Source organism: Fistularia commersonii, chromosome 2 (assembly GCF_037954325.1).
Source record: "Fistularia commersonii isolate RoL2024-O1a breed Wild chromosome 2, RoL_Fcom_v1.0, whole genome shotgun sequence".
NCBI lineage: Eukaryota > Metazoa > Chordata > Actinopteri > Syngnathiformes > Fistulariidae > Fistularia > Fistularia commersonii.
The window spans coordinates 23,497,342-23,510,632 of NC_141285.1; the positions used below are offsets into that span (position 1 = coordinate 23,497,342).

The 13,291-nt window shown below is 53.0% G+C and overlaps 1 protein-coding gene across 1 annotated transcript in view; it reads right to left on the reverse strand.

Annotated features, from left to right (window-relative positions):
• meis1b (Meis homeobox 1 b) overlaps positions 1 to 13,291 on the reverse strand; it is a 78,286-nt gene that overhangs the window by 28,909 nt on the left and 36,086 nt on the right. Inside the window, exon 8 of the mRNA XM_086173850.1 lies at positions 12,524 to 12,669. Within this exon, the coding sequence (XP_086029976.1) occupies positions 12,524 to 12,669 (146 nt within the window). The remainder of the gene's footprint in view (positions 1 to 12,523; positions 12,670 to 13,291) is intronic.

Below are 13,291 nucleotides of genomic sequence, written 5' to 3' on the forward strand. Positions count from 1 at the left end.
ATGCAGGTTAGAAAAAAAAAAACAAAAACACACCCTTCCATCCTTCACACACACACACACACACACACACACAAAGAGAAGAGTTGCCGCCAATAAAGGGGCCGGGAAGCCAAAACATAAAAATTGTTTTTGTCGTCCTTTCTTCTCTTTTTTTTTTTTTTTTTTTTTTTTTTTTTTTAAGGGGCCAAATTAGCTTCCTATCTGTCAAAACACGGTGATTTAGAATCTCGCTCCGCAATCCAGTCGCCCGCTTTTAATATCGTCTGCGAGTTATTCTGGTGTCTCTTAATGGCCTTTGGCTTTCATTCAGCGGGCTGGAGAGGGTGATGGGGTTGGTGGAGGAGGAGAGGAAGGGATGGGGGGGCTTTAGTGAGAAAAGCAATAACATGTTCTTTAAAAGAGCAGATGGAAAGTTTCTGCGCATCCCGCCCCCCCTATCTTAATGATACGTCTTCTCCAAATATACAACTCATTTCATGAGAATTTCCACCCCTGCTCTCCCCGAGCATGTGGGTGCCAGGAGTGTGTGTGTGTGTGTGTGCATGCCTTATCAGTCTGCGTGCACGATGCGCGACCAGCTCCGCGTCGACTCCTTTTGTGCACTTCATGATATTTGCAAACACACCCGCCGACCAGACGCTCGCTCTCCTCTTACAGCGCAGGGTCACACTGTGTGTGTGTGTGTGTGTGTGTGTTTGCGGCAACATCCCCCCCCCCCAGCCTCCCTTCAGACGGGAACAAGGGAGTGATAGAAGGGGAAAGAAGGAGGCAGGGGAGGAGACATGGAAATGGATCTGTGGAGCCCCGGGGGTCGGAGATAAGAGCGGGAATATTCTGCGAGACACCTCCTCGCTCCCGCTGTCCCACGCCGAGCCCGGGAGAGGGGGAGCGTCGGGGGGGGACACGCCTCGCAGCACGCAATTGTGCATTAAATAGGTTGCGCGGAGGAAAAGCAGATCCCTGTTGTTATTACGCCGTCACGGCAGCCGAAGGAAAAAAAAAAAAGTGACCTCCGGCAAATAGACGGGTCCCGGTCCGAGACACGACCCGCTATTTCATCTTGTGCAGGCGTTTTCCGCGCCCTGATGACGGCGGGTCGGCAGCTGCACGGCGGAAATACACCCCGCGGTTTAAACACACCCGACCCTGACCTTTGACCTTTAACCCCCACCCCCCGTCCCGCTCCCTTCCCAAAGCGGCTCACCGGGCGTCTCCAAAGGTCACGAACCCCACCGGAGCGTCTTCAGTTCTACGATTTCTACATTTTTGGCGGCGGAATAATACGATGTCAGGGGTTGTTCTACCAGGAATCTCCTCCCTCATCCATCCATCCATCCATCCATCCATCCATCCATCATTCCATCCATCCATCATTCCATCCGATGTGTGAATGACAGAACGGCGGTTTGGACGCAGCAATCGTCTCATGACCGAACAGCAGTTGTTCTCGGACTCTAAACTGGATCTAAACCAGGATTCTAAACTGGTTGATGGTTGAAAACCCGGGTCGTCTACCAGGTCACTGCATGGAGGTCAGAACCTTCACTGGCCGGAACCAACTTCCCACCGCAGCTCAACCTGAGCTGCCCATCAAGAATGCCTGACTGACGGCTAAGAGGGGGTGCGTTTGGAAGGGCATCACACACACACACACACACACACACACACACACACACACTCCTAGACAGACACACCAGTCTATCTTTGCTCCTGCCAGGCTTGTGTGAGATTACCTTAAATATTTGTGGGGGGCGGGAGCGCATTGTTATGCTAACAACAAGTGGCCCGGACCTGGAGCGAGCGCAGAAACAAGCCCTCCGAGCGTAAGCCTGCTCTATCTCACCCCTCCCACCCTCAAAAGTAAAAAAGTGTGTGTGTGTGTGTGTGTTTTATGTGTGTGTGTGTGTGTATGCACTTGTGCGCGCGTGCCCGCAACGCCATTTCAAATTCCTCCCTGCGTAGGTGGCATCGACTGACATCCCTTTGACTTCATTAGGGAGCAGGGACCCGGCACCGGGAGGACGGGGGGGGATTAGAAAGAGAGGAAGGAAAGAAAGAAAGAAAGAAAGGAAGGAAAGAGAGAAAGAAAGAACGGGGGAGCGATAGCGAACAAAACAACAACAGGAAAGAAAAAAAAAAAACGAACAAAACAAAACAAAAAAAAAAAAACAAAGCGGCGTTAACCTCGTTTCCTCTGATTCCTGCCGTTCCCCGTGCAAAACAACAAAACACGCCGCTTGACGAGGCCCTCCTCCTCTTTCTCCTCCTCCTTCTTCACCTCCTCCACCTCCTCCTCCTCTCCTGCTCCCCCCGGTGAAGGCGGAGCAGACGGCCGCCGCCGTCTCGGACCCGCTAAAAGATCCCGTAGCTTGCAGCCTGAATTATTCACCGGCGCCACTTTTTTTTTTCTGTATGTAAACAACTGGATTGGCAGAACCCCCCTCTCCTCCTCCAATCCCCATCTCCATCTCCATCTCCACCCTTCAAACTGTTCTTTGTCATCTAATCTCTCCATCTCCGCCGGAGATAAAGAGAACAGGTGTCGTTAATCTCTTTATTCATTAATGAGCTTTTTCTTCTTCTGCCTCCGGAAAACGAGCGCTCGTTGACTCCGGCGGCCGCCGTGGCGTCGAGAACGGGGTCTGATGCGGTTGGTGGAGAAAGCGTGGTTAAACCTCGAGTACAAACCGGATTAGGCCACATACACCCGGCGGCGGCGGCGTCAAAATAGACGATTAGCATCACTTGACGATTAGCATCGCTCCATGATACCTCGTATCTTCTCCAAAGTCCCAGGGCGCGCACGTCGCATGCTCCCAGGCTTAATCTGCCGCAGCATCTCACCAAGGCAATCGCGATAGCTATTAGCATGTAGCTATTTGCGCTACTGTTATAAGTAGCAATAGATCCTGATGCCTTCTTGTTATCAGCATGTAGCAATCTGCGCTACTGTTATACGTAGTAATAGATCCTGTTGCTTTCTTATAATTAGCATGTAGCTATTTGCACTACTGTCATAAGTAGCAGTAGATCCTGATGCTTTCTTAAAATTAGCATGTGGCTATTTGCGCTACTGTTATGAGTAGTAATAGATCCTGATGCTTTCTTATAATTAGCATGTAGCTATTTGCGCTACTGTTATAAGTAGTAATAGATCCTGATGCTTTCTTATAATTAGCATGTAGTTATTTGCACTACTGTTATAAGTAGCAATACATCCTGATGCCTTCTTGCTATCAGTATGTAGCCATTTGCGCACTGTTATAAGTGGCAATAGATCCTGATGGCTTCTTGCTATTAGCATGTAGCCATTTGTGCTACTGTTATAAGTAGCAATAGATCCTGATGCCTTCTTTTTACCCTAGCTGGTTGAGGCAGAGGGCTGCCCACATTGAGCCGGGAACTATCCACGGTGTAGCATCTCCTGGGGAAACTCTTCTGTAGATCATCTAACAAGACTGTGGTCCAGACCTTCTCTCCATGACTCCTGCTTCCTAAACTCCTTAGGTTACACGTGGCGCCGCACGGCCACCACAGCCTTTCTCGCCATGGCTCTGTTAGCCGGCGGCGCAGGGCGCGGTTCGCCGACGCCGCGTGGAAACCGCCCTCCTGCCTCCTCGTGTTACGCGCCGCCCGCCGTGCTTCATTAGCCCTCCCATTTCGGCTCAGGGGAAGCTAAATTCATTAAAGGGTCCGGATGTTGCACAACACCTGCCGCTCCGCCTCCGCCCGCCCCGCCCCTCCTCCCGCACAATAAAGAGAAAGGGGCGCTAGCGAGGCGCTAGCGGTGAGCGCTGCTCGTTGGACTGAGGCTGATGAGCGGGGGCTAATTCAGGGGGTGATTATGTAGTTTGCTGGACCACTAAACCTCTTTAAGCCCGTAATTACCGCCTATTTGAGCGAGGGAGGGGGCGGACGGGGGTGGAGTGGGGGGGAGGCTACTCGCGCCGCGGCGAACGGCGACCGCAGCTGGAGGTGGGTCGCCTCAGGGTTGCGTGGGATGGAGGGGGAGGAGGAGGCCGGGCTCCGGGAGGCACCGCAGAAGTTAAAGGCCTTTCTCGTGTTTACACTCATTCAAGACGCTCGTTACGCACAATCGAAAAGATCAACCGGATGATCTGCAGAAATGTGTCTTCGCACTTGACTGACGTTCAGACACACGAAAAAATCCAAGACGCCCACGCTGAGAAAATACGATACTGGAGCAACTTCCATATAGAGTCAATCCACCTTCTCGTTCGCACATCTGGACAATGTAGGGTCTCAACCGAACCTCCTAAATGTGTTTGGACTGCAAGAGGAACCCTGACGAACACAGACTCCAAAACCCCACGTTGGGAATCCAACCTGGATCTCCTGACGCTGATGGCCTTAAATGGAGAGTGGCGTCCCTGCAGGAGAAGAGGCGTCTCCATCTTCTGCTCTGCATGAAGCCGAGAAGTTCGGCTTCCCCCCCGAGCGCCGCCATCTTTGTTCCGGTTCGAACCCCCTCCGACGGATGCGGGTTCCTCGTTTATTTACGCTCCGTAATTGTTTCCACCTGACGTCAGAGGCGGTCAAAGATGGCCGCCGGCCCCTGTCGGCGTCTGGATGTAAACATCGCCGCGGGCGGGGCGTCCCTTTAACGTAAACACCTTCGCCCGAAGCCGACCGTTTCCCGCTTTCACCTGCCGGTCGGGGAAATCCGCCTCGACGTGACGCCGCTGAAACCCAAGATCGCCGCGGAAGCAAAACCACGGCCACGGCAGAACCTTCCAGCAACCCCGGCCGTATTATTATGTTATTATCGTAATTACCCTTTTTGCCCCTGACGTCTTAATTAGAAACTCACCGGCGCCCCCCCCAGGGAAGGGAGGCGGGGGGAGGGGGGTAAAGGTATTTCACAATTGCTCCCTTATGCTTCCCCAGATGAAGCTCTCACACCCTCCTCTGCCTCGGCTGTCACTCAAAGTGCCCCCCCATCCTCCCGTTCTATATTTAGCGCTTCGCTAAACCATCTCGTGCCTCCACCCTCTCCTTCCCTTTAACTCCACTCGTTACCGCCGTGGCGGCGGCGGCGGCGGCGGCGGCGGCGGCGGCGACTCCTCCCTCCCCCTTCGCCTTGAACCTCCCGGACCTCCGCCTCCCGCCGCTTCCCCTTGTTTTCTCCGCCCTCCCCGAGTCCGCGGCGGCGGAAGGGGCCTTCTCCATCAGTGCACCGCTTTTTACAAATCAATGACTTAATCTGTTGTAACAAACAAGTGAGCAGCGCCCTGCGCCCCCCAACACCCCCGCCCCGCTAATATGGCGGAGGGTGGGGGGGGGGGCGTAAATATCGAAAACGCGCAAAAAAAAAAAAAAAAAAAGGGTAGGGCACGTATGTGTGTGTGTGTCCGGGAAACTGCATCGACCGCCTCACACACACTTCAAAACAGGAAGCAGTTCCAAACAACGTGACCAGGAGAGCGGATTTCTACAAGTCGCCACCTACGTGTGTGTGTGTGTGTGTCACAGGGAGACCAACATGGCGGAGATCAACATGGTCGACCCCGCACACACACACACACACACACACACACCCTCCTCCCGCCACCAGGGGCATCTCGGGTCAGCAGGCCCGGAGTAAACAAGCACATAAACCCGGCCGATCGCTGCTTCCAGCCCGCGTCCGATTCGGCGGCGGCCCCTCGCATTCGTGCCGGGAGACGGCGAGTTTAGCGCTGGAGGCGCTTCAAATGTTCGGCTGAACATGAAGAGGGTGAGACAAAGAGGACGGGGAGGGAAAGAGGGGAGGAGGAGGGCAAAGCATACATAAAAGATAGGAGACCCTTATGGTGTGTCAGAAATAAGCGTCTGGTTCGAGGGAGTGTGTGTGTTCATGCATGGGAGGGAGCGCAAGGGGGAGGAACGGAATTGATAAATTAGTTCAGCCGACGTGCAAACTGATTACCACGATGGCGGCGCCACCGAGCCACCGAGCCCTGGCTCGGAACAACGCACAAAGGCCACGCACACACACACACACACACATATTCAGACTTAGCTCGTACAAAAGAGACATGACGCTGACACATATGAATAATAGCACAAGAGAATATGCAATCACACACACACACACACACACACATAGAATGTATCTAGGCCAGGCTGCTGCACTCGCTGTAAGTAAAAGGTATCGAGCTGCTGACTCCAGCCAGAAAAGATCCCACAATCCTCCGGATCACCAAACGCAGCCTAATGGATGACGGCTAACAGCTAGCGCTAATGTGATTTCACACTTAGCGGAGTTAATATATCGCCGGCTGTGCAAAAAAAAAAAAAAAAAAAAAAAAGTCACGCTACTCAGAGATGCTATGCTAAACCCCGGAGGCGGTTGGAAGAGCGTCGATTTATAATGAAAACACGGTAGGGTGAGGGTGAAATTGTTAGCAGAGCTAACAGGATGCTATCGGCGTTGTAGCAATGCTAGCCCTGATAACATTACGGCTCCAGTGCAAGTGCGAGGTTCATTTCACATATCGTAGCTACCGTGGACCTCGGCAAGGTCTGAAGTCACCCGTGTGCACGAACCGATACACACACACACACACACACACACACATACGCTCATGACACGCAGCTGATAATGAAAAGGAGAAGTTGGCGTGAAACAAGGTCTCGGCATGAAGCCCTCAATCATCCTGACGTTCAGCATGGAATCCAAACACCGAGCTGTTTCATAGCTTCCCAGCTATGAAATTACACGAGTGTGGGGGGGGGGGGGGGTGACGGAGAGAGTATAAAAAGAAGATGGTCCACATCTTTTGGGAGGGGGGGCTAGAAATAGAGCTCAACAGTTATCTCTCGCTCTGGTTTCCCCAAGTTCAAAAAAAAAAAAAAAAAAAATTCATTTTCCCCGTTAGCCCGTTAGCGTTTTCATTATGAGCCATCAAGCCGGAACCACCAAGGGGCAGCCCTTCTTTTTTTATTTTTTATTTTTTTTTTCCCGCCGGGTTGGGAAATGATCCAATACCATTTCAACCTTGCTTTGAGGGAAAAAAAAAAAAAAAAAAAAAAATTCGCGGGGGTGTAAAAGTGACCTTTCCGATTGACGGGGCTCGCCGACGGCCAGAACCCTAAATCTTAGCCGGGGCTGACTTTGTGCGGCGGCTAAAAGAAGAAAAAAAAAAAATGAATCATACATGTGATTATACATTAGAAATGAGAACAAGGGTATTGAAATCTAAATATTTCATATTTCATTTGTAAGCGACTCCCGCACCTCGTATTAAAATTTGTACGGTAATGATTTTTACTGCTCGCCGCCTCGTCTGAGTGCCGCTTTGAAATATGCAGCTCGGCATAAGTAACGCTCCCGCTCCGCGCGGCAGATGAACTTCGGGAGCGGCAACAAAAAATAAAAAAGCCCAGACGCAAAAAAAGTGCACGATGCATAAATGTGTGTGTGTGTGTGTGTGTGTGTGTGTGTGTTGAAGGCCGATCCTCCGTGGTGCCGCTGACCGACCTTGAAGGTGTGTAAAGTTCTCACGTTCTGGAAGCAACACAAGCGCACATGTGGCCGCCCCTTCAAACCCCCCAGATCCACGGTTCAGAGGTGACACCCATCCAGAGTTAACTGCCCTTGAGGGCTTTTAAAAGAGAAGGAGCGGGAGGATGGAAACCATCCAGAGCCGACCGCGGAAAACACAACTCGATCCGCATGACTCAGCGCTTTTTTTTGGGGGGGGTCAAATATATGTATAGGTACAGCGTTGCATCGTCGGCTAATCGTACGACACGCTAATGCGCGAAAAGGAAAAGAAAGCACTCTGATTCCGACGGTAACTCCCCGTCAACCTTCTGTCCGTCTGGTCTGAACCTCCCCAGCCTCGCTCCACCCTCCCACTGGCCAGATTTCTGGAGGTTTAAAAAAAAAAAGTACTTCATGCTTCCAAAAGGCCCTGAGTTTATTTTCCCTCTGCGGGCCGAAACCGGACGATCTGTGGCCAGATCGTGTGTGTGTGTGTGTGTGTGTGTGCGCGCAAACTGCAACGCCGCGTGAAACATGGTGAATCCCACAGATCTACTCTGGCGTGACCTGCGTCTGACCGCGACCTTCCGGTGATTCGTCCCTGCGGCTCAGCCGATCAGGGCGAGTCCTGGGACGGACCAAAAAAAAGAGGGTTGGCGGGTGGAAATGGTGGATCAGTTTCCAACCCACGGACGCGGCGGTTCCAGAACAATCCGCCATGACAGGACTATCAGTGAGGCTTCTTTCCCTGGAGGTTGTATTGGACTATCCTGTGCTGACTTCTGACTTGGTGGCCCCTCTTCTGGTTACCAATCCAGAAGTACTGTAGTAACTAAGTACTGCAGGGCGAGTTCTGGGACGGACCAAAAAAAAGAGGGTTGGCGGGTGGAAATGGTGGATCCGTTTCCAACCCACGGAGGAGGCGGTTCCAGAACAATCCGCCATGACAGGACTATCAGTGAGGCTTCCTTCCCTGGAGGTTGTATTGGACTATCCTTTGCTGACTTCTGACTCGGTGGCCCCTCTTCTGGTTACGAATCCAGAAGTACTGTAGTAACTAAGTACTGCAGTTGTGGACACCCGCAGTATATCGACGGCTCCGAGGCGGCTGCACGCGAGGGTGGTCGTGCAGCGACTCATCTTTAGCTCATGAAAGCAGAGTCACCGAGGGTCAGAACATCAGGGTGTCATCTGCAAACAGAGAGACTTTCCCCTGAATCGCCGGCATCTGTCTTCCGTCTCCCTTTCCTTCTATTCACCCGCTGCGCCCATCCATCATTCCGTCCATCAGTCACGGAGCAGATGGCCCTTCGGGACAGGCCTGAGATCCCCCCCCCCCTTCCCGCCGCCCCCGAACCCCAGCCCTAACTCACAAAACACACACAATCTCCACCTGATGGACTACCGGGTTGACGATTGGTCGATGACGTGGGTCATCATCCAATTACCTCTTAATACCCGGCGAACAAACACAAACAAAGCACGCGAGGGTGTGTGTGAGAGTGTGTTTGTGCGTGCGCGTGTGTGTGTTGTGTGTGTGTCCGCGAGGGTCAGTCGACAAAGAGGAGCCCCCCGAAGAGGGCCGTCCACCCGGAGTCCCAGGGGCCTGTCAAGAGGGATAATTGATGATGTTTTCATTACAAGGTGTGGGGTGACGTGGGGGTTGGGGCACAGTGTGGGGGGTGGGGGGCGGGTCGGGGTGGGGTGGGGTGGGGCAAGTTGACTCAGCTGCCCCCCTTCCCCTCCGCCCCACAACCCCCCCCCCCCAGCGTGACACCAACGGGGTGATCGGAAAGCATACCGTCATTGCTTCCAAGCCACACGCGCTTTCCCAGACACTTCTGTGTGAACTACGGCACACACACACACACACACACACACACACACACACACACAGCCCAGAGCCAATTCTATTCCCAGAGATACTGTATCTGAAAGCGAGTAAAATGCGGGGGGAATAATACCGACTTGTTTTCTCCTGCCGCGCCGTTGCATCACATCGTCACGCCGGATCTGTCCGTCCGTCTGTCGTCTCATTGGACGCCTTTGAAACCCTAATGCGGTGGCGCCTGGGATTCTGACTGCCACTCCGATTGAATTAGGGGCTAATCAGAGACACCAGACCACATAGGCCGCCGCGCCGCGTTACAGTATCGAGACGGACATCGTCCCTTTGTTGTCCTTCATGAGAGGATGAATCGGGATGTCAGCTGACGCGCTCTGTTTTCAAGGCCGCCCGTCGCCGGCTTCTCCGAGCCATTACGGCGGCATCCCGCCGGCTTGGCGCGGGCGACCCCGCCGAATTATTTTTCATGAGAAAAACCCGTCCCCGCGCATGTGATGACTGAGACGAACAGGCCGGGCGTTGTGGAGCCGAAGCGAGGGAGGAAGAAGAGCCAGAAGAAGGTCGCGTCTCCTCGCCGTCTCCCCTGCGGCTCTTTTGATACCGGTTTTAAAAAAAACAATTAGGACACGAGGACGGCGCCCGACTCCCGGGGTCAGCTCGGGTGACCCGGGTGTTTTGCGAGCTCCGGACGTAAACAGCCGGGAAAAGATGTCAGCCGAGGCCACGGCCGACGCCGGCCTAAAAAAAGAAGGCGTCGGGTGAAGCGCTCATGTGTTTGTTTTCTTTCCTCTCGGGCCGATCGGAGACGGTCCGCGGTTCAAAGCCTATAAACGCAGCGGATAACGCGCTTTCGCCGTACTTTTGCACGCTTCCTGTCCGAGGGCGTCCGGTTCAGGTGGGACGAAATCACAAGCGATCCAATGACGACGACGGGAAATAAAAAAAAAATACAAATAGTCGTGTTCAGGGGGTGAAGCGGCGCGGCGTAGCTCCGCCTCCTCAATGAAAGTCGACCCCACCCTCTTCACCCGCCGGCGCAGAAATGATTTATATCACTTTTCACACCTGTTTCTGCTCAAATCCCCCTGTTGCACACTGGAAGTGTGTGTGTGTGTGTGTGTGTGTGTGCACGCTGGGGGGGGAACTCCACCTCGGCTACATCTGAGTACGAAAGCGGTTAAATTAGACTCTAATTGTATTAACGGGGCGTTATGCCTTAAAGACATTTTTTTTTTTTTTTTTTTTTTACATTTTACACGTTTTTAAGGGTGGGGTGGAGGGGTGGGGGGGTCACAGCCCATTGAGGGTTTGCGGGTTGGCTTCTTTTACGAGCTGCGATCGCGGCTGCCTCTCGTTACGCTCGTTACGTTGCAAGTGTGTGTGTGTGTGTGTGTGTGTGTGTGTGTGTGTGTGTGTGTGTGGAGGAGTGAGTCCAAGTCTGCGACGCTAACGCACGGATGCTAACACTGAACGCTGGGTGGGGTTTGGAAGGGGGTTCCCAAACAATCGCCACATCCCATAATGCCACAAAATTGGCTTTTTACCACATAGCATGTGATGATAATCCCATCCAGCGCGGGATTATAATCTGGCACCGAAAACCTCCATCATTCCTCCAAACGCCACCTACATGGCTAACAAAACCTCGCCACCACCACCTGAACGTCCAAGTGTGAGGGCGAACCATACACACACACACGAACACAGAAACACACACACACACACACACACACACACCGAGGTGGGTGTCCAGACGTCTCCTCAGATCCGCTGGCTGAGCTGAGGACGCTGACGGCGTCGGCGGTGGATTATTAAATATGTATGATGCTGGTGTGTGTGTGTGTGTGTGTGTGTGTCTGTGTGTGTGTGTGTGTGTGTCCACACATCTGAGTGTGTCTAATTGGCATTGTGTCTATCTCTGAGGAGCCAGACCGCCATACTGCCAAAACAAAGGCCGCCGCCGCTGCTGCCGAGCCAATCAGCTGCTCCAAGCAGACGCAGTCATGAGATAGAGACGTCTTCTTCTTCTTCTTCTTCTTCTTCTTCTTCTTTTTCTTCTTCTTCTTCTTTTTCTTCTTCTTCTTCTTCTTCTTCTTCTTCTTCTTCTTCTTCTTCTTCTTCTTCGGTGGGTCTCTGGCTCATTGTGGCAGCCCTCTACTTCCTGGAGTGGTGGAGAAACTCCAACATCTTCATCCAGAAGGGATGGATGGATGGATGGATGGATGGATGGATGGATGGATGGATGGATGGATGGATGGATGGATGGACATGTGAGTCCTCTCTCCACAGGATCCTCTCTGAATGTGGTGGACCTTCAACCTTGTTGTCGCTGAGCGAGGACGATGAAGAATCCTCCTCTTCCTCCCCCCATCTCACATACACACACACACACACGCACACACACACGTGTGCGGAGATCTAAGAAGCCTCCCAAAACCCCGACACATGGCGTAACATGACACAGTGTGTGTATGTGTGTGTGTGTGTGTGTGTGTGTGACTGTATTTCCACAGACAGGATGAGTGTAGGTTTCAAACACCTTTCCTCTGTGGCCCCGGAGGTTGGGGGGGTTAGCATGACTGCGTGTGTGTGTGTGTGTGTGTGTGTGTGTGTGTGTGTGTGTACGTATGTGTGTGTGTGATGGGGATCTAAGGGGGAAGTGGAGACCCAAGAGAGAAGCCAACGTCTCATAAGTCACCTGAGATGTGTGTGAGCAAATATTCATTCATTCATTCATTCACCATCTCCTCGCCGCATTCCAGGGCCAAATACTCGATTACACTCGTTCATGTTCACATCTGTTTGTTGTTGCCATGGCGCCCAGACAGGAAGTGTCTCGACTTGTGCACAGCGCCAACGTCTGTTCTGGCAGGTGAACAACGCCAAACGCCCAAGTGACGGACGGATGCAGCGCCATTAGCTCTTATCGTCTCTTGCCCCGCCCCCATTAGCCTGGCCCTCATAAGCCCCGCCTCTAGCTCCGCCCCCTGACACTGGCTTCTATAAGCCCCGCCTCTAGCTCCGCCCCATGAGCCCAGCTCTCATAAGCTCCGCCTCTAGCTCCGCCCCACGCATCAGAGTTTGTGTGTGTGTGCTTGCACGTGCATGGGCATCTGTGTGTGTGTGTTTGTGTGTGTGTGTGTGTGTGTGTGTGTGTGTGTGTGTGTGTGTGGGAGCGGGAAACTGACCGTGAGGTGCTGGAAGAGCCACGCTCTCATGATGTTGGTGGCCACCTTGGGGAAGATCCCTCTCTTCTTGTTGCGTTTCTTCTCCTTATCCGGGTCGTCGTCGTCGCCGGTGCTCGGCGACGCCACGCTGTTGTCCAGGCCGTCGCCTGTCACATGACCAAAAGAGAGAGGAAGGGAGGCGCCAGATCAGACGGTTTGTTTACTTCCTGCATTCGCCGCGGCGTCCGCGTTCAAAGGGAATAAATACGATTCTGCGGGGCTTTGTCTGCCGAGACGGGGCGGAAATAAAGAAAAAAAAAAAAAAAGGTACGGAGACGCAACAATGGCGAGCGGAGAATAAATGCATTCATTTTTTTTTAATACATTTATAAATAACCCTTTCATTTGCACGCCGCCCGTCAAAAAAACACGGCGAGGCGCTCGCGGGAGGGGGAGCACAAAGGACTTGTAAGGTCGCATTTCCCCGCTCTCCCATCCCCGGAATTGAAAATGACAGAGAGATTTAGTCTTTATTATCCTGGGGGGGGCAGATGGGGGTTATTGAAGCGACGCCGCGGCGCGTTCTGCCATTTTACCTGAGGTGGAAAGAGTAACATGGCACTACAAAAGGGGGGAGGCTGCGGGGAACGGGGGTGGGGGGGGGGGGGGAATAAAAGGCAAAATAGGTGGCGGTGTGTGGGGGGGGGGCACAAACAGCGCTAACAAAGCTAGCTGCTTTTCATAACAATAGCATCGCGGGCGCTTACAGCAACCTGTAGGGCCTCGATA